Source organism: Myxine glutinosa, chromosome 12 (genome assembly GCF_964187855.1).
Source record: "Myxine glutinosa chromosome 12, kmMyxGlut1.1, whole genome shotgun sequence".
Lineage (NCBI taxonomy): Eukaryota > Metazoa > Chordata > Myxini > Myxiniformes > Myxinidae > Myxine > Myxine glutinosa.
The window spans coordinates 113836076-113858144 of NC_136272.1; the positions used below are offsets into that span (position 1 = coordinate 113836076).

At 46.3% G+C, this 22069-nt stretch overlaps 1 protein-coding gene across 3 annotated transcripts in view; it reads right to left on the bottom strand.

The window, feature by feature from the left end:
• LOC144888386 (RNA-binding protein 26-like) overlaps positions 1-22069 on the bottom strand; it is an 81363-nt gene that overhangs the window by 43482 nt on the left and 15812 nt on the right. For all 3 annotated transcript variants that reach the window (XM_078766241.1, XM_078766240.1, XM_078766239.1), the window contains exon 3: positions 2496-2635. In XM_078766241.1, the coding sequence (XP_078622367.1) occupies positions 2496-2635 (140 nt within the window). The remainder of the gene's footprint in view (positions 1-2495; positions 2636-22069) is intronic.

Below are 22069 nucleotides of genomic sequence, written 5' to 3' on the forward strand. Positions count from 1 at the left end.
ATATACAAAGGATAAAATAATACAGGTTTTTTTGGGGGGTTTTTTTGTATACAGAATCGAGGCTCGTGAAAGAGCTAACATTTATTTCACAAACATATCAAACAGACAAACAAAATATATAAAAAGAGGGAGCGGAAGACAAGATGGGGAGAGAAGGGCAAGCACACAAACACAACATTTGAGAGCAGGGAGAAGTGTGGGAGGGAGAGGGCTTGGGGGGAGGAGGCGTGGGAAGGGGTTATGGCGTGGGAAGGGTTCTCCCACCCTGGGACAGAGGGGGTGGGAGAAGTATAAAACACAAGGACACCAAGGACTTCCAGGACAGAAGTTGGTATTTCAAAAAGGTGGATTTGGGGTGAAATTAGCGGGGGTAGAAAAGATCAAGGTTTTGGATGGGGGAAGATAAGAGACGGTGGTGAACAGCTGTTTTAAAGACCTGGAGGGTGGAGTGGGATTGAAGAGAGTGAGGGAGTTTTTGTTCCAGAGGCGGGAGAAAAGAGGAATGAAGGAGTGAAGGTGAGCAGAGAGTCTTGATTTTGGCAGTTTAACCATAAGAGGGTTACAGGCAGATCTTGTGCAACCTATAGGAATATTTGGGGGACAGAGCCAGAGAGAGCTGGGGGGAGAGGGGGGGGGGCAAGGCCAGAGAGGAGTCGGTAGAAGACGGAAAGACCACCAACCTGCCTGCGGTGAGTGAGTGAAAGGCCCTTGGAGTTAGCTTCATCGCGGGAGATTCCAATGATTCTGAACGCTTTGGTTTCAACAGCGTGAAGACGAGCTAGGTGTGAGGCAGGAGCACCAGCCCAGAGGGGAGAGCAGTATTCCATTGAGCTGCGGATGAAAGCCTTGTATGTGGTGAGGAGCTCAGGTGTGCCAAGGAAGGACTTCGCATGATGGAGGATGCCCAGTCGGCGACTGGCGTTGGAGGCCAGATTTGAAATGTGGTTTTCCCAGGAAAGATCATGGCAGATAGTGAGACCCAAAAGCTTGAGTGACAGAACTTCTTGGAGAGGATTATTCAGAAAGTGGATGGGAGGGTTGTCCAGTCGGTCTTTTCAGAGAGACATCGTAAGAGTGTGAGATTTGTCAGGATTGAAAGACATGTTCCACTTGTTTGCCCAGTCTGTGATTTTGTCCAGGTCTGCAGAGAGTGAGGAGGCTGCAGACTGCCGATCTGAGGGATGAGGAATGGAGCGACAGAGAGTAGAGTCATCAGCAAAGAGATAGAGAGGATTTTCAAGAGAGTCACAGAGATCATTGATGAAGACCAGAAAAAGCACAGGGCCCAGAACACTGCCTTGGGGAACTCCAGCCTGAACAGGAAGAGGAGATGAGAGAAACCCATTCAGGGCCACACGTTGACGATGACTAGAGAGGAAGTCCGCCAGCCATGCGTGGAGATTTCCATGGATACCAAAGGAGGAGAGTTTGGTGAGCAGAGCAGGGTGCCAGACCGTATCGAAGGCACGTGATATGTCAAGGGAGACAGCTCTAATTTCCTGTTTGGCATTGAGGACCTCCATCCATTGTTGAGAAAGCAGAAGCAGCATGTCCAGAGTAGAGTGACCAGGTCTGAAACCAAATTGATGATCAGAGATCAAGCCATTGGAGAAGAGGAAAGATTTCATATCCAAAGCAATGATGGATTCCATGACATTGCTGATAATTGGGAGAAGGCTGATTGGTCTGTCGTTGCTAGGATCTGTTTTTGCACCTTTTTTGTGCAAAGCGGTGATGTTGGCTGATTTCCAAGCAGATGGCAGATGACCTTGAGCAAAAGAGAGGGTGAAGAGAACAGAGAGAGGGAGTGAAAGAGCGGAAGAACAGGATTTTAGGACCCGTGGGCTGATGCCGTCAGGTCCAGTTGCAGAATCAGAGTCGAGGGTTGACAAAGTTTCATGGTTGTTTCTAGAGAAACAAAGGGCTGACTGACACAGTGGCCTAAAGGCATGCACACTCGCTTCCGAGCAATCTAGCTTGGGTTTGAATCCCAACCCAATTATAAACAGTCATCCCGATGTTTCACAGGCAGGGTGATTCAACAATGTGCGAGCCGTCCCTCGGATAGATGTTAAACAGGCATCCCCGTCTGCCAGCATTCGTTTCGTTGGTGTCCATCAAAGATCCCACGGTGTCCTTCGCAAAGAGTAGGCAAGCTATCGCCAGCGCCCTGGTACAAATCGCAAATTCCTGCCCTAACCAGCAGAGGGCACTGCGTCAGCAGCACAGCCGCACTCTCAGATAATGATGCTACCCCACAGCCTTGTGCTGCATGTGAACGAAGAAGAGAAACTAAGATGTTACGTCACAATGGGCATTACTCAAAGGAGAACACAAATACAAGCAACCAAATTCGCATCATTTCATCCACCCCAACATTTATCTGATAGCTTTAGTTTTGTAGTCTGCACAGTTCGTCACAAAACAAAGCATTTCAGCTTTTTCATGAGAAAAATAATAATGGGAGCCATGTGTAACTGTCCAATGAAACTTACCTCGTCCTTCTTATCATCCTTTTCCACACGTGTAGGTGCCACTTCGATCTTCGGAACATCTGGCTGTGCACATGGCGCTTGAGGCAAGTACGATTTGCTATTAAGAACCTCAAACAGACGATCTACGAAGCTTGAAGTGTCTACAACATAGGCACGCACACACATAATTATTAAAACTAGCAACGGTACCCGCCCTATGGGCGGGGCTTCAATTGGGAAGCCAAAATGAAAAGGCAAAATATCAGAAATTGAAGGCTTTTTTTATTTTAAACGATTCATATAAACATCCGTTGAATCATATCACACGCAAATCATCAAAATCTAAACAGTACATGGCGCCCATTTTGAAAAAAGATTGAATTCTGCAAAACGGAAGCGGCCGCTACACGTCTTTCTCAGTCACACGTTTATGTGTGAAGAGTGCGCGCCGAATCTGTAACACGGAAGCGGCCGCTACACCTGTTTCTCAGTCGCTTTGCACACGCTGCCATGTTATTTCGGAGCCGCACGTTTATATAGGAAGAGTTTGTCAGGAGTCGATCTACTCTCACCCTGGTACGTAGAATAAACAGTATTTGTAGAATTTCAACAAAAACCACATCACTGTTCATATCATATTGGTAAATATTATTCCATCGTGTTTGGAAAAACTGGAAAATTGAAAAATTTGGAAAAACAATATAGCCTATTTTACTCCCAAGGGTCCCAGGAATACCCACCCACATTTCTTGCCCGCATTTCTTCTTCCACCACCTTTAGCCAAGTCTTTCTCGTTATTCCCCGTCCTCTACTTACTTCTACATTCATTTCCATCACTCTTCTCAACCAGTCACTTTTATCCTTCCTCAACACATGACCAAACCATCTCAACCTGTTTCTCTTCACAGTATCCATCACAGGCTCTAACCCCATCATCTTTCGCAATTCATCCTTTGTCTTCCTCTCTCTCTCAACGATACGCCACACATCCACCGAACCATTTGCATTTCCACCCTTTCCAGCCTTCGTTGCTGCTCTACCTTCATTACCCATGTCTTGCTCCCATAAATCATAACACTTCTCACACATGCAGCATACACCTTTCCCTTCAGCTTCAATGACACTCCCCTCCTAATCAGCACGCCACTCAGTTCCCGAAACTTCTTCCATGCACATCTCACTCGAGCAACAGTATATCTTTACATCATTACACAAATCAACTAAGTTTGCAAACAGCATTTTGCAAACAGAACTCTAGCACAAATCAACTAAGTTTGATTTAAATCTATTTAGCAGTTCTCAAGTATCACATTTATACCTGACATGACCTCCAACACCAAAATCGAATCAGTTCATATTTACATCATAATTTATACTTGTACCAAGTGTGGTCAAAATTCAATCACTGGTTCACAAGTTAGCACAGTAACATAATTGGTTCACGAGTTATCAAACAGAGTGACCACTATATTAGTCATGGGTGTCTGTCTGTCTGTCTGTCCGCAGCATAACTACCCGATGATATCATCCGATCTTGATGAAACTTGGGTGGGAGGTTGGTATCATGATCTAGTTGTGTCCTGCCTAGAGTGGGCGTATTGCGCCCATTGTGGGCGGAGCCACGCCCAAAAAAGATGTATTTTTAGGGGGTAATCGATTTCAAGCTACATCGTCTCCCAGGGGTTTGGTGGAATCTGACAGGGGTTTCGGTATTTGGTTAGGCCAATGTCATGTGTCTAGCCCCACAGAGCTCGATTTTTTTCATTTTCGCCCCAAGGTCAAGGTCACAAGGTCACGAAATTTAGAAAAGTCGATTTTTGATGGTTTTATTACATTGTTCGCTTCCTGATAGGGGGAAATGTCGTACATGTTTTTACATTATCACATACATCATGAAATACAAGTTTTCCAACAAATTTCAGAATCTTCGACCTTTAAAGGTCACAAAGGTCAAATTTTCAAAGTTGTCGCAATATAACTGAATTTTCGGTATTGTGTAGCTAACTAGTCTCATAACAGATAATACATTCCTATTTATATATAGGGTGAGTCAAAAGTAGCGCCCAATTTCTGTTTTTATATATATATTTCTGTCAGTTGATTGTTTGCCATTTGTATTGCAGTGTACAAGAAGGTAGAAATAAATGAATGACATGTTTAACCATTTATTCGGGGGAAAATTATTTGTTCTTTTTTACTTTGTTCCAGTCTCCTGATGGCTTCTTCAGCCTTAGCTACATTCGTTGCCGTTTTCGGACGACAGGACTTCTTTGCAGTGGCTACTGACCCTGTTGCTTCAAATTTCGCGACAATCAATCGTATGTTTCTTCCCTGGGGTGGGTTAATATCGAATTCCTGTGCCAAACGGCGTGCCGCCATCGTTGGTTGTTCATTACATTTGTAGTAATGTTTCACAGCCGCAATGCGTTGGTTCATTGAAAGGTAATTCATGGTTCAATTTGGTGCAAATTCAGTAACTTTCCAAACTCTCAGCAATAACCTGCAAAACAAAAATAAATAAATTAAGAAAATTAATTATCTGCAAGACAATTATTAACAACATGACATCCCAGAAAGAATCTGACAGCTGGAAAAACAGAAATCGGGCGCTACTTTTGATTCACCCTGTATACTGACACACTTTGAAAATGCATCCTGACACACTTTGAAAACGCAACTTTGTATAACCCTAACCCTAACAATTGGCCAGCTTTGTCCCCAGACTTAAACCCTACCGAGCACCTTTGGGATGAGTTAGGGCGACGTGTACGCCGACGTCAGCCGCCACCACACAACGTTGCTGCGTTGGGTCAGGCATTACAGAATGAGTGGAGGAACATCCCTGATGCCACTATCAGACTTGTGCACGTGCAAATGGTGGACACAACAGATACTGACTTTGAGGTGGAGGGTGGGACTGTTTGATGACGTGTGCCATCTTATGGGATTGCTGTCAGGACAATATTTTTTTGTGGTTTGTCGACTGATTAACCTGTTTTCCTTCCATAGTAGACACCTTTCAGTTCCACTAGTTGTTTGTCATATTATTGCATCCAAAGTCCGTTTTGCGTTTTCAAAGTGTGTCAGTATATATTCAATGTCGGTTTTAACCTTTGTCATTGAATACCGCTCGCTCGTGAACCATCGTCGTCTCCTGACTTGTTTTTACCTAAAGGGACCTCTGACCTCATGACCCCATAATCTAATCTGTTTATCTTTACATCATTACACATGCTTGTACCAAGTTTGACTTTGCTCCCTTCAGCCATTCTTAAGTTATCAAGTTATCGTGGAAACGAAAACCTATCATGGACACACGGACAACCCGAAAACATAATGCCTCCGGGGACTTCGTCGGTGGAGGCATAAAAAGTGTAAGACACCGGGGCATTAAAAAATAAAAATAAAAATAAAATAAAAATAAAAATAAAAAGAAAAGAAAAAGAAAAAGAAACATAAAAAGAAAAGAAAAGGAAAAGAAAAAGGCAAAAAAAGTTGAAGTCACCGGCACTACTTCTTCCCTTCCCTTCCCTTTTATAAGGAGTGAGGTCCATTGGTACCATTATTCTCCCATGCCTTGACCACGATACTCTTCCACATCCCACTGTCCATAGCCAACAATCTCCAACAATGCCCACTTTAATGATATCCCTCCTCACACAATCTTCCCATCTCAAGAGCGATCGACCTTTACCTCCTACCTTGCTCACTCAACCGACCCGCTCTCTGCCATTTTCTCTTCCCCCATCTGCAGCTTGAGAGTCCTGCCCACTCCTTACCAATCTCCCCATCAAGCTTACTTGCACACCATCTCCGCACTAAGTTCATCCATCCTCCTTACTCCCTCAATCCTCCTGATCCAGTTCTCACAAAACTGCAGCATCTGTTGTTGTCTCTGTCAGTGCCATACAAGACAAGAACTTTACCTTTCAATGTACTTGATATTTTTTTCCGTCTCCGTCTCCATCTCCATCAGATACTCAAACCTATTTCCCTGTCTGATCTCCTTCCCCTGAACCTGATATTCAATTATTTTCTCTGCAGCCTGACCTATACACCTGTCTTCTCCAAACTCGTGTTCAGTTCATGTTTCCCAAACGCCTCCTTCCACTTCCTCCAGCAGCACCTGCATTTCCCGCTTACTCTCTGCCACAACATAACAGCCAAATCGGCCGCATACACAGAACAAAATTGTTCAGCAATGGAATTGCAGGTCCTGAACAGAACACTTAAGTTTGTCAATACAAGGATATGCAAAAGACTTTGGGGCAGGCCATTCGGTCCACCACAGTGTGCTATACCAAAACCAGATACTACCATCCATCCACACAAAAGTTACCGACAGGACCTTTACCCCTATATCCCCAATGCTTCTAGAAACCGATCTAATTCCGATTTAAACATATCTACTGCTTCTGCTGCTACTACCTTTATAGGGAGACCGACCATTCCATGCATTAACTACTTTGACTGAAAGACCCCTGCCTTATTCCCAGCTTTTTTCAAAAGCCTTGTCATTCATATTTCTCACTGCTCTTTCAACTGGAGTAGTTCCCAATTCAGCTTGGGACATCATGGTAGCCTGGCTGGCGTGGGCCTGGTAGGGGTTGTAAAACTCTCTATCCTGAGAGGGGCAACCCTTGTCAAGAACTTGATCTGGTGAAGAATGGATTTCATAAACAGAACAGAACATCAGTTTGCTCTGGGAATCATACTGAAGCCACGTTTTCAAATGTTGATTTGAGAGCCAGGACACCTAAAAGATACGAGCATGACCAGTCTTCTCATACTCTATGCTTGACACGAACTCCTCATCAGTCCTTGGTCTCTTCTCTAGTTTTGACATTTTCAATGAAATGCCACATTACAAATTTATGAAAAAGAATTAACAATTCATTCAGCTGGACGCCACACGAGCCACGGGTAGAGCCATAGATTTTCCACAATCGCGAAAAGCGGCCGGAATTCACGATTTGAAACAGACTAGTGATTCTGACATTGAGGGTGGGGGGGGGGGGGGGGGGAAGGAGGGGGAGGAAACAAAGAAAGGAGTAAAGTAGTAAATTGCAGAAAAAGTCAAGATTAGGTCGGATTGCAAATAAAACATTCACCTAATTGTCTGAATGAATGTTGTCTGAATGAATGTTATCTGATTGTCTGATGTTGTGTGCCATTGTTGACAGACATAATTCTGACAGCATAAATTGGAAAAGTAGTAATACATTTTTTTTTTGCAATTTTATGCACAAAGCATACCATCGACATTCAGAGTTGAACATAACTACGTCTGTTTTTTTTGTATACATAGTCGAGGCTCGTAGAAGAGCTAGAATTAGTACACTGAACGGATCAGGGCAACATAACAAAAACTAGAAAGAGCAATCGGAGATTGCAGACCCTCACCAGGATGTGTCTTCAGTGGTTTTTAAGGCTTTTGTGTTGAAACAAATACGGCTGCCGAACCACGTGACCGATTAAATCTTCTTTTTTTTTCTCCGCCAATTTATGCCTACATTACGCTCAAGAAATTTCATCTTGATCGGATGAAGTTTTGTACTTGTCTAATTATGACGTCATAATGGAGGCACCTATGACATCGTTAACATATTTTATTCCCCATGGAGTGTTCTTTAAAATGAGCCATGTCTCAATTTTTTCTATTCAGCACTTTTGGAGATATGGAGGTGCAAGGTTTTTCGGTTTTTCCAAGATGGCGGCCAAACCGCGTGATCTATAACGTCATAATTATCATTAAAAAATTATACAGGTGGAGTTGCGCCTATGGTGGAAATTTCCTGTCAATCGGACCAACGGTTGCAGAGAAAATCATATTTATTCTGTGCGGAAAAAACAAACAGACAGACAAACAAACAAACAAACGGACTCAAATGCAATACCCTCCCCTCTGGCGAGGGTAATAACAGTAGAGAGAGGGAGGAAACACCAACATCAGAGTTGAAGGTCAAGATAGAAGCAGACTTGGACAAACAATGGGTGTGGGGAGGGTCAATGCATATGGTGGACAAGATGGATACAAAAGGAAACTTTCAGGAGGGAAAACTGGAAATTTGGAAGGAGGAGCAATGGGGAAAAGTTAACGAGGGTAGAAAAGATCACAGTTTTAGATTGGGGATAATCTGAGATGGTGCCAAACAGCTGTCTTTAAGACCTGGAGGGAAGAATGAGATTGCAGAGAATGTGGAAGTTGGTCCCACAGGCAGGGAGAAAAACAATAAATTACTCAACAATCATTGGAGAGCCCAGTCAAAATGAAAGTCGACTTCAAAGTCACCCGCCTTTGTTAAAAATTCGGTGAAACTATTCCCTGAAAATATGATCGCCGGTGAGAGAAACTTTGGCCAGCACATGAGCATGCGCATAACTTTGGAGAAACTATTTTTGATGGTTAATTAGCTAGTAATGTAAGGTGAGGTTAGTTGGCTACACAATACCGAAAATTCGGTGAAAAATGAAATGAAAAAAAAATAATAAATCGAGCTCCGTGGGGCGAGACACATGACATTGGCCTAAGGTGAAAACCGTTGAAATAGACGAGAGTCAGAAATAATTGGAAAAACATCAAAAGAAATGTGTGAAAAAAATTAAACCTCTTTTGAAGGACGCGCTGTGATGGAAAAGCACCACCGAGGATTTGACACGACCATCAAAACTTTGGGGAAGGAAGGGGGTGGGGGGGGTAGCAATCCCCAAGAAAGAATGTGGGGATAGCGAGTTGGATATGAGATTATAGCATCTCAACCCAAAGAGTATGAAACTGAAATTAGTTTTTCTTTTTGTTAACGGAAACGGTACTTTTTGATTCAAAGGAAAATCACTACTGTTACGGATTCGGCACTAATTATTGTACACCGCTCCTTTCCTATGCCATCTCCAGGCATTGCAAATCGTCATTGCCGGGCACCAAAGGGGGCTCGGCAGTGACGCACGCTGAAAGAGAGTACTCAGTTTTCACTCTGGTTTCTTGCTTTCTTTCTTGGTTGTCCGGACGATATCTCAGCCATCCTTTGAGCTAGGAAGCTGAAATTTCGGCACAGTAGTGAGCAAGTCCTTTGTCAAATACGGTATTTTTTGTTTTTTGAATAATCAATTAATTGAGGAGTTATTTAATTATTAGCGTTTAATTAAGTACTTATTTAATTAATTAAATTTCATTTCTCTTCTGACCATTATTAACTCAGGCACCTTTTGAGTTAGGAAGCTGATATTTGGACATGCCAATGACCAGGTGATTTGGCTGCAAAGGATATTTTTGATTTATTAATTAATCAATTAATCGATTAATTATTTAATTATTCGATTAATGACAAAAAAATTTTTTTTTTTAAAGTTACAGATTCTGATGAAATAGTGGTAATTTATGTGTTCTCTGACCAAATTGATTAATAATTTAATTTTTTTATGATTATTATTTATTTATTTCCATTATTAATCATTTATTTATTTTCTTTCTCATTTGGCCAATATCTCAGGCACCTTTTGAGCTGGGAAGCTAATATTTGGACATGAGTGACCAAGTGATGTGGCTATCAAGGATATTTTTGATTTATTGATTAATCATTTCATCTATTAAGTATTTATTGATTAATCGATTAATTATTTATTGAGTAATCAATTAATTATTTAATTTTTTATAAATGACTTATTTAATTAAATTTCTAAAAGATACATCTTCGGATGAAGCACTAGTGGTTTAGTTATGCGATTAGCCAATTGATTATGAAAATATTTTGTGATAATCTTTTATTGATTTTAATTATACAATTAATCAATCAATTAGTGTACACCTCTCCCTCCCAATGCAGCCTCAATGAGCTGCACTGCGGTATTGCCGGGCGCCGGAGGCGCCCCGGCAATGCCGCGCTGCAGCATATTTAATTATTTGGCATGGGGCGGTGTACTTTGAATGTATGTGTACTTGTTGTTGTTATTATTATTATTGTTGGTTCTAAGTATTATGGTTATTGTGGTTTAAGGGAAAGGGTTATTGTGGTTAAAACGTTTAAAAGCGCTCATGATAAAAATGATACCGGAAATCGGATAGTGCACCGGAAGAGGTCGAGCGAAGAAGAAGAGGGCATGAAGCAGAGGAAAAACGACGCGTTTTGTAAAAGCTCCGTACCTAGCGTGGTCGAGCGTACATGGCGAGTGAACTTTGAGTCCTTGAAATGAATCTCGTGCGAGTGGTGTTATCGCTGGAGTTGTGGAAAAGCCTGCGGAGCCAGGTACAGGTGTGAGATTCCGGAGAATCTTCGCCTCGAGGAAGAGCCGTCCGCCATTTTGGGGACCTTGCACGTCGTCCGCGGAACCTTGTTTAGCCGCTTCCGCTGGTCCCGCCCTCCGGTGGTTTGCCGAGGCTGTGTGCGCGCGACAGCAGCCTTTGAAGAATACGGTGCGGTTCGCAACTGCACGGTGTATGTGCACGTTTGGATCGCGTCTTTGGGATTCCTCTTTCCACCGCCAATTGGGGTTGACTGGGACCACGCGACGGTCCCCGCCTTGCCTACATCTCCTTACCCGCCTCATCGCCTGATCGCCTCTTCGCCGGGAGCACCATTGTGTTCTCGAGACATTGAGAAGGGCTCTGTTTCAGTCCCTGGGGGTGCCGTGAGTTTGAGCTAGGTTACCATCTTAAGATCTTGATTGTATGGTTGATTGTCACCATTGTTGTATGGTTCTTCTTGTGTGCTTTTAATATATTATTTATTCGTTGACAACCATTGGTGTGGTTTCATTATTGATTTGATTGTTTCATTTGATGGTTTCATTGATGGTTTCATTGATGGTTTCGTTATAGATTGATTCCAACAAAGAATTACATATCTTTCTGCCGGGGGTCCTCTCGGGGTTCGGAGGTTTACCGAGACCAGGGGATAGGGGAGGACCCCGTAACAGAAATTGGGGGCTCGTCCAATTGAAACTCGTGGGCTCGAAATTGGGTCTTCGTCCGGGATATAAAATTCCCTAAATGTAGTCCGGGAAAGAATTCCCTAACATTCCCAGAATTCCCAAATTTGGAACTTTTCCCAACATTCCCAAATTTTTCCACAAAAAAAAAACTTTTTTTTTTTTTTTTTAAAGATTTCTTGTGTGAAGGTTAACAGGTGTTAACAATAGTCACCATGGAGTTTGACGCAGGGAAGTTTGCAGCGACCCCGAGTGAGGCACAGTTCAGAGCATTATTAAGATCGGAACTTTAAATTGGCCAAACATTTTAGCTTGGAGGTCCGAAGTAATATGAATAAGGCAGAGATGCAGACAGTGGTGATACAATCTCTGGTGGGATTAGGAACATGGACAAAGGTAGCCTTGGATTGGTTACCGGAGGAACAAGAAGATGTGGAGCTCCGGAAACTGGAGATGCAATTGCAGAGCCAGGAAAGGGTAGAAAAGGAAAAAGCAGAGGAAAGGAGAGCTACAAGAGAACTCGAGGAAAGAAAAGCAGCACAGGAAAGAGAACTTGAGGAAAGAAAAGCAGAGGAAAGGAGAGTTGAAAGAGAACTCCAGGAAAGGGTAGGAAAGGAAAAAGCAGAGGAAAGGAGAGCTGCAAGAGAACTCGAGGAAAGAAGAGCAGCACAGGAAAGAGAACTCCAGGAAAGGTTAGAAAGGATGAAAGCAGAGGAAAGGAGAGTTGCAAGGGAACTCGAAGCAGAGGAGAAAAAAGCGGAAAGGGAGTTAAAGGCACACGAAATGGCGCTTCAGCAGGAAATTAAAGCCAAGGAGCTGGATTTAATGAGAGAACGAGGAGAGGTACCATCCATGCCAACTGGTTCGACAACTAGTCAGAACACCTGGGATGTTGGCAGACATGAGAGGCTGGTTCCACCCTTCAATGAAAAGGAGGTAGCCAATTTTTTTTTCACACTTTGAGAAAGGGGCTCAACTGCTAAAATGGCCTGAGGAGTCCTGGACCATATTAGTGCAAAGTGTTCTGGTGGGTAAAGCTCAAGATATTTATTCGGCTTTACCGATTGACCAATGTGCAGATTATGAGATAGTGAAGAAAAACATTCTCAAAGCCTATGAATTGGTCCCGGAAGCTTACCGGCAAAAATTCCGGAATGCCAGGAAGAGGGGGGGGGGGGGGGGTGAGACCCATGTGGAGTTTGCCAGAATGAAAGAAACCATGTTTGACAAGTGGTGCGATTCAAAAGGGGTTGGGAAAGACTTCGAACTATTGCGACAATTGATCCTGGTGGAGGAATTCCAACTGTGTCCACGAGGACATTAAAGTTCATCTGGAGGAAAGGAAAGTACCAAAGCTGTATGAGGCAGCAGCCATGGCTGATGACTATGCCTTAACCCACAGGATGGGGTTCCACAAGCCTAACTTCTCGCCTAGACCCAGCCAGGGGAGCTATGGTACATCAGGGGCGGAGAACGAAACTTCATGGGGGCGACCTCGAGATGACTATGAGGACCACTCCGATACCACGACTTCTAGAAATCTGAAGACACCAGTTCCAAGGCAGACTTATCCTCCGGGAAGCTTGAGACAAACCACGAGGTTTTACTCCGGGCCTACTTGCGCTTTTTGCCATAAACCTGGACACTTGATGTCCCACTGTTATGCTCTGGGAAAGGAAAATCAGGAGCGGAGTTCGACTAGTACAACTCCGAATGCAATGGCCAATGTGAGAAATCGCCCTCAAAAGGGTTACCAACCATTTATTTGGTTACCAACCATCCCGTAAGCAAAACGCTCTTTCACCTACCTCATTCTCATCCACCCTCTGAAAAAATGTCTACTTCTCCCTTCGTTGACCTCCACACCCCTTCTGACCTCACTGACTACTACAACCACACTCTCTCCTCCTGCCTTGACCAGCTTGCGCCTATAAAAACCATAAACAGTTTCTTTCACCCATTCTGCTCCCTGGTTTACCCCTGAACTCCGCCTGATGAAAACTCGTGCTCGCCTACTTGAAAGACTCCGCAATAAAACACGTCTCACAATTCACTCCCAAGCCTACAAGGACCACCTGCAGCACTACAAAGATGCCCTCTCCCACGCCCGCTCTGCCGACTACTCTCAAATTACCCACTCTGGCTCTGGAAACCCAAAAGCACTCTTCTCTGCAATAAACAAACTCCTCAGCCCCCTGGACACCACCACCCAGTCATTCACAGTAGACAACTGCATCTCCTTCCTTTCATTCTTCCAAAGCAAAATTGACAACATCTACAGCAGCTTAACCACCACCACACCTGCTCCCCCTCAAACCACCTGCCCCCCCCTTATCCTGCCAACCCCTGTCTCAGTTCTCCCCAGTCTCCCCGACTGACCTCTCTGAACTCCTCATAGGAATGAAAACTGCCACCTGCACTCTTGACCCCATCCCCTCCAGCTTTGTCAAGGCCTCCCTTCCTGCTCTCTCTCCACTTATCACTGCAACAATAAACTCCTCCCTGTCTACAGGCATCGTCCCACCATCCCTCAAAATTGCTGCTGTTACCCCCATTCTGAAAAAACCTGGACTCAACCCTGACACCCTAAACAACTTCAGACCCATCTCCAATCTACCCTTTCTGTCAAAAGTTTTGGAACGCGCTGTAGCCACTCAACTTAAACATCACCTCTCTGCCAATAACCTGTATGAAACATTCCAATCCGGATTCCGCTCCAACCACAGTACTGAAACTGCTCTCCTCAAAATCACCAACGACCTTCTCCTCTCCTCTGACGCTGGCAACCTCAACATTCTCATCCTCCTCGACCTCAGCGCCGCCTTTGACACCATCAATCACACCATCCTCCTCACCCGACTTGAAACCACCTTTAACATTACCGGCACTGCCCTCTCTTGGATCAAATCATACCTCTCCGACAGACGCCAGTTCATCTCCATCAATAACTGCAAATCCCCCACTGCTCCCCTCCCCCAAGGTGTCCCCCAAGGTTCAGTTCTTGGCCCCCTCCTCTTCATCCTGTACCTGTCCCCCCCTTGGTCACTTAATCCGCCGTCACGGTCTCCAATTCCACTGCTTCGCCGATGACATCCAGCTTTTCATCTCCATCAAGTCCATCTCCACTGCCACCCACTCTATCCTGACAAACTGCATCACTGAAATAAAATCCTGGCTTCAAATCAACTTCCTCAAACTTAACTATGATAAATCTGAAATAATCATCATTGCCCCAAAAACGCTCACCAAATCCACCCATAACATTGTCCTCAACATCGACGGTTTCCCAGTATCCACCTCCCCTCACATCCGGAATCTTGGCGTCATCTTCGACCAAACCCTCTCCTTCGACAAATACACTAAACAGATCACAAAGACAGCCTGCTTTCACCTGAAAAACATCGCCCGGCTCCGTCCATCCCTCTCCTCCACGGCTGCAGAAACCCTCATCCACGCCTTCATCACCTCCCGTCTGGACGACTGCAACAGCCTCTCTTTGGTTCACCCTCAATAATCATCAATAAACTCCAATACATTCAGAACTCTGCTGCCCGTCTACTCACCCATTCCCGGACCCGTGACCACATCACCCCCGTCCTTTACAAGCTTCACTGGCTCCCCATCCCCCAGAGAATCCAGTACAAAATCCTCCTCTTGACCTACAAAGCCCTCCATAACCTGGCCCCATCCTACCTGACTGACTGACCTCCTCTCCAGACACATTCCCACCCGCAACCTCCGCTCTGCTGGTACCAACCTCCTGACCCCTCCCCCCCCCCCCCCCATGCGGACCAAATTCAGATCCTGGGGGGACAGGGCCTTCTCCATCGCTGCTCCCACCCTCTGGAACTCACTACCTCACACCATCAGAGACTCCTCCTCACTCACCACATTCAAAACATCACTCAAGACGCACCTGTTCAACACTGCATTCAACATTTAACCTACAGCATTTAACCCCTGACTATCTCTTCTCCTTCTCCTTCCTTTTGCTTCGATTATTTACCTGTTGATTTTTGTCTTTTTGCACTTGTTTTTTTGTACTATGTCAAAGCGCCTTTGGGCTTCTTGAAAAGCGCTATATAAAATAAATGTATTATTATTATTATTATTATTTCCGAGGGGATGGTGTCACTGGGTGGAGACCCGACTAACCGGAGACCGGTTAGGGTGTTGAGGGACACAGGAGCACATCAATCTTTAATGCTTGAAGGCATCTTGCCTTTGTCAGAGGAGACGGCAACTGGTGATAGTGTTCGTTTACAGGGGATTGGCGGCTGTGTTTGAGCTCCACTTCATGCCATCCGTTTGGTGTCAGGACTGGTTACCGTAGGTTTACAAGACACTTCCTGTAGAGGGAGTATCTGTTGTTGTCGGGAATGATTTGGCCGGTGGTCAAGTTTATGATAACCCGATGGTTGTTAAAAAGCCCAGTAGGGAAAATAACCACACCAGTTAGGGATGGGCGACAAATGTTGCAAGTTATTTGTAGGTGGACTGAACTTCAAAACAAAGGAAGAAGTTCTGACCTCTGTCTTCAACAAATATGGACCGCATTTGGAAGTGCGGTTGGCAAAAGACAGGGAAACGCAAAAGTCAAGAGGGTTTGGCTTTGTCATGTTTGAAAACTCCAAGGACGCCAGAGATGCAGAAAAAGATCTGAATAGCAAGGAGTTGGAGGGTCGGACCATAACAGTAGGGAAAGCATTTCATAGGTGTCGTGGGGCCTACAGAAGAGGACAACGGAATAGTAGTTTTGGTGGTGGCCGCAATCGATATTATTAGGGAGGCTCCCAGAGTTTCGGCAGCTCCCGAAGGAAGGATTATCTGAGTAGTGGCCGAGAAGGAGACCGCTATTCATGTGACTACAGTGACAAGCGGTCCCACCATAATTATTATGAAAGTTCGGAAAAGTTGAAGCACTGAATGCTGCGGAGCCGCCGAGCCAAGATTCCTACACGGATTAATCGTGAACGCCACGTTTCCAAAGGCGTCCATGTAGTGAACTTCCCGACACGGATTAACCGTGAACTCCACGTTCCTAAAGGTGTACACGTAGTGAATACTTCCAGGCCTCACCACCCAACCACCATGGAACCTGGCTTTCAGCTCGGCCTCCCGGGGAAAAGTGCTGTAGACTTGCTTGACTTTGGATTTTGATCACAGCCCCTTAACCTTCATTCAAAAGAAACTAAGAAAAAAAAAATCAGAGGGTGCTGAGATGGAGTTTGGCTTTGCAGTACGGAGTCCAACTGGGAAATTTAACCTGTAAAGGACAGGGACAATGTCGTTGTTGACACTTTGTCCAGAGTGAATTAACTTTGGAGATCCCTGTGGGTTGTGGGGAGTTTTGTTGCTTTATTTTTGGGAAAAATTGATTATTGTTGCCCATGAGAATTGATGTGGGTGGTGAGTTTACTTTTGTTGGTTTCAAGAATTTGCCTACAAAGAAAGTTTTCGCTGTGTTCAAACTTTCTTTCTTGAGGGGGGGAAGTGTTACGGATTCGGCACTAATTATTGTTGTTATTTTTATTACTGTTGGTTCTAAGTATTATGGTTATTGTGGTTTAAGGGAAAGGGTTATTGTGGTTAAAACGTTTAAAAGCGCTCATGATAAAAATGACACCGGAAATCGGATAGTGCACCGGAAGAGGTCGAGCGAAGAAGAAGAGGGCGTGAGGCAGAGGGAAAACGACGCGTTTTGTAAAAGCTCCGTACCTCGCGTGGTCGAGCGTACATGCCGAGTGAACTTTGAGTCCTTGAAAGGAATCTCGTGTGAGTGGTGTTATCACTGGAGTTGTGGAAAAGCCTGTGGAGCCAGGTACAGGTGTGAGATTCTGGAGAATCTTCGCCTCGAGGCTGCGGCTCGAGGAAGAGCCGTCTGCCATTTCAGGGACCTCGCGCGTCGTTCGCGGAACCTTGTTTAGCCGCGTCCGCTGGTCCCGCCCTCCGGACTCCGGTGGTTTGCCGAGGATGTGTGTGCGCGACAGCGGCCTTTGAAGAATACGGTGTGGTTCGCAACTGCACGGTGTATGTGCACGTTTGGATCGCGTCTTTGGGATTCCTCTTTCCACCGCCAATTGTGGTTGGCTGGGACAACGTGACGGTCCCCGCCTTGCCTACATCTTCTTACCTGCCTCATCGCCTGATCGCCTCTCTGCCGGGAGCACCATTGTGTTCTCGAGACATTGAGAAGGGCTCTGTTTCAGTCCCTGGGGGTGCCGTGAGTTTGAGCTAGGTTACCATCTTAAGATCTTGATTGTATGGTTGATTGTCACCATTGTTGTATGGTTCTTCTTGTGTGCTTTTAATATATTATTTATTCGTTGACAACCATTGTTGTGGTTTCATTATTGATTTGATTGTTTCATTTGATGGTTTCATTGATGGTTTCGTTGTAGATCGATTCCAACAAAGAATAGCATATCTTTCTGCCGGGGGTCCTCTCGGGGTTCGGTGGTTTACCGAGACCAGGGGATAGGGGAGGACACAATAACATTACCTCAAAACGCAGACGAAGCATCGTTTGAGCTATATGAGATCCGGTCATCAAATTGGGTCGCTATTTTCCAAAACACACCAAGGGATCCGATAGAATTATATTCAGCCCATGTTCTGAATCTATGTAGTCAGGGTTCGAAATAAGCAGTGGCCCTGGTGCCAAATGTCGGGCCACCAAAACCTGGTGCTGGGTGGCCTGTGTGGCTACTTGTCAAAATCGTCGATGTATTCGGTCATTACTTCATATTGTTGCGGATATGGGACTTGGCCTCCATATCCGCTTGTAAATATTCCCCTATTTCCCCAATACTCCCCAACTATCCCCAATCCCCCATTCCCTAGTCCCATTGTCTGTAAACAACACTCTGTAGAACCGACCTTCCCCTTCTTCCCCCATTAAATGTCGTGCCCAGGTCCACCGCATCTCACGTAGACAACTTTCGGACCTCTTGCTAGTTATTCTTAGTTTATGTCAGAATTAATGGAAACGAGTCCTTAACTGACTCTTCGTTGCACCAGAATGTGATTGTATGGCACCAGTAGTGAGTTTAGGACCTCCCCATACCTCCTCCCATCTTCCCCATGAAACAACAACAACAACAACAACTACAACAACAACTACAACAACAGAGGGGGGCGGCGCGGCGCGGGGAGTGTGCGTCCTCACTCCGGCTTGGTTAGCCGCCATTCCCCATGCGCTCCATGGGGTTACCGCGAAGGGGCTGGCTGTCAGCTCCTCGTCAGGGGCGGAGCCCGGTAACCCCCCGCAGCCAGTGAGAAGCGGCGGGCCGATTCCATCTGGGGCGGAGCTAACGAGCCGAGGGCGTGTCACTCCCCGCCGGATATGCGCAGCCACTTACCGGACGTGAGGTCAGATGCGCCCCCAGCTTGGAAAGACAAGTCACGACCTCCGAGCGCTGAGCGACCTCCCCGCATCTTTGGACCGGACCGGGTCGATTTTGCCCCTGAGCCAAGAGTGCACCTTGAGCCATCGACTACCTGCCTTCCTTGCCATCAATCCCCGTGTGAGTCAGTTTTGTCCCGTTTATCTGTCGTCTGTCGGGATTACTATTAAGACCGTAATTAAGTGCCTATCTTCCTATGCTGTCTCTCTCATCCCTGTAATCTAACCTTCCGCAATATTATAACCTCCTCCGGAGGTCTTGAGAACCGTACCCCTGGTGTCGTGTCATTTTAATCCAGCCGTTGTGTCCTTTCCTTCATTGATCTAGCGTAGCGCGACTCGGCCAACGTTCGAGTATAATCGGGTAACTTGTGCGAACACGGCGGCCATTCCGCTCGGCCCATCATAACATCTAAGTCGTGTCCGTAACAATTGGTGTCAGGAGTGTCGGATTCGGACCTGGGACTAAATTCATTTAGCCCAAATTTTGGAACACCAATTGTACCATTAGGGTAACAATTGGTGTCGAGGAGTGAGATTCGATCCGGAGCGCGTTTTACGCGCTCGAAATTATAACGGCGAAATTTGATTGTGTTTTACAAAATATAAAAACCCGAATTTTGAAAGTCGCGCTATGGCAGACCAAGTCGGCTGGGGTCCGGTAGAGGAGAGTGAGGCAGGGTCGATCCAGGACCAAATTGAGGGACATGAGGAGAGCGAAGCAGTGAGGGTAGCAGACGCACAAAATAGCGTCGTTGCGCCCGACGTTGCGGGCGCGCAAAATGGCGCCTCGCAAGAGCGCGCGGTAGCCGAGCCCGCTGTATCAACGGGCTTTAACATGCAGCCGATTGACATGCAGACCCTCATTGCGCAGCTACAGGCAGCTGTACAGATGAGTATGGGGAGCCAAATTGAGCGATTGGGTGAGCGGTTGGGAAACCAAATTGTGGGAATGAGGGCTGATAGTGAGCGATTGGAGGGCCAAATGGGGGTAATGGGGAACCGGATGGATGCTCAGGGTGAGCGATTGGAGGGCCAAATGGGGGTAATGGGAAACCAAATGGGGGCAATGAGGGACGAAGCGAGGGGTACCGGTGAGGGGTTAGACAAGAAATTTGGGAAGTTAGACAATAATTTTGAGGGGTTAGACAACGGGATAAAAGAGGTAAAGAATGGGTTAATGGGGGTAGAAAACAGAATGGCCGCTCAAGAGAATCAAATGGAAGGGATGCAAGAGGGGTTAGAGGGGTTAGAAAACAGAATGGAAGGCAAATTGAGGGACATGAGGGACCAAGCGGAAAGGGAAGTTAAACAAATGGGGCAGCAGATAGAGGGGGTCAGAATGGGGGTAGAAACCAAACTGGATGCTCACAGGGAGGAAATGGAGCAGATGAGGGCGGCATCTGGGCAGGAGATGCAAGTGATGGGAGAGGAGATCAGAAGAGGTGTGAGTGAGGAGGTCGGAGGAGTGCGCGAGGAGGTGAGGCACTGTAAGGAGCACATGGAGAAGGAGGTGAGAAAGGGGACTGTAAAATTGCAAGGGGGTATAGAGGAGTTGACGCTGGAGGTGGAACAGCTGACGGAGGGACAAAAAGGACTAACGGAGCAGGTTCAAAGGAACACTGCGGTATTAGGAGGTTTAAAAGCGACACAGAAAGAACTAAAAGATGACTTGGTAGCGACGAAGAGGGAATGTCAGATGGTACGTGAGGGACTGACAACGAGGTTGGACGAGGTGATAGAGGTAATGGAGACGAAGGACCGGCAGGTGAGGACGCACATGGAAACGGTCAAGGTAGCCTTGGAGGACGAGCTTGAGGAGACGTACCGGGGAATAAAAGAGGTGAAGCAGAAATTAGAAGAAGTGGAAGGAGGGGTGAGCGAAATTAAGAAGCGACGGAGAGAGGATAAGAAAGAGATAAAAGAGGAGATAAAAGAATTGGTCCAAAGTCTGTGTTTGGATCGTGATGATGTGCTCATTAACCGGATGAGGGATTCGCAGGTGATGGAGGAGAAGCGAAGAGGAAGAGGACCCGGTGTAAGTGGTGACCAATATGGTCGTGCGTATGATGCGCCAGGTGATTTAAGAAGCTTGGGGGTCGAGATGGACCCGGGTGTTCGTGAGAGGCCATTGGTGAAGTGTGCGACAGGTCTGGTGTGCGAAAAAGGAGGTGTGCGAGAAAGTCCGACTCTGGGGTGTGTGAGGAAAAAGTGCGCGCCAAGGAGTGAGGGTGCTGGCGAGAGTGAGTCGGTCGTAGCGCGTGTGCGAGGGAGCACATGGAAGCGCGGTGTGGTAAGTGTTACAGAGGGTGTGACGGGAGAGTGTGCGCAAGAGTGTGCGCGAGAAAGGTGTGTAACGGACAGGTGCATGAGGAAAGAGTGCGCTGTCGGGAGTAAGGGTGAGTGCGTTGTCAAGAGTGGTGGTGAGAGTAGTGAGAGTGACAAGGAGCGTGAGTTGGTTGTGACAGGTGAGCGAGGATGTACACCTGGGATGGAAGGATGCACACCTGGAATGGTAGAGCGTGAGTGGGAATGCATGCTGGAGTTGGTGGTGAGGCACGTGGTTGGGTGTGCGAATGAGAGCACACCTGTGATTGTCACAGAGGAGGGGGCGCGAAGAGGTGTGTTGGTGAGGTGTGCGACCAACGAATGTGTGCCAAAGTGTTCGGTGATCAGGTGTGTGACCAAGGCTGTGAGTGGAATGAGAGTACCGAGGTGTGTAAGGAAAGGTACGAGGAGCATGGAAACGGCGGGATGTGTGAGCAAGGAACGGGCTGCGGGGTGTAAGCGTCCAGGTGAAGCATCGACGGTAACCAGTTTAGAGGTTAGAGCGACTTTTAGCCGAATCGGGCCCTCGGTGCGTGCTGGGCCTCGCTTTGAACGGCCGCGTCCGTGCTCCACTAGGCGGAGCAGGCAGCCCGATAGAAAGGGTCGTCATGGCGACCACTTTTTGTCGAGGCAGTCCGGCAGGTCGAGATCGGGACATTGGATGGCTCCACGCCGAGATGGTGCGTGGGATCTCGGCCCGGGTAAGCCCCCGTCCCTGCACCGAGTGCCGGACGCATCCAGCCGCTGGCACCAAACAACCCGCATTCATTGCTCGGCTTTACGAAGCCGGGCTTTGGACAGGAATTGGCGCACCGAGAGGTATTAGTGAGTAGACGGGTGATGAGGATAGTGTTTTGGCCCCAAAATTAGAGAAAAACAAAATTTGATGATTGGCAAAGGATTGGCAGTAATGATTGGCAGATGATGAGCAGGAGTG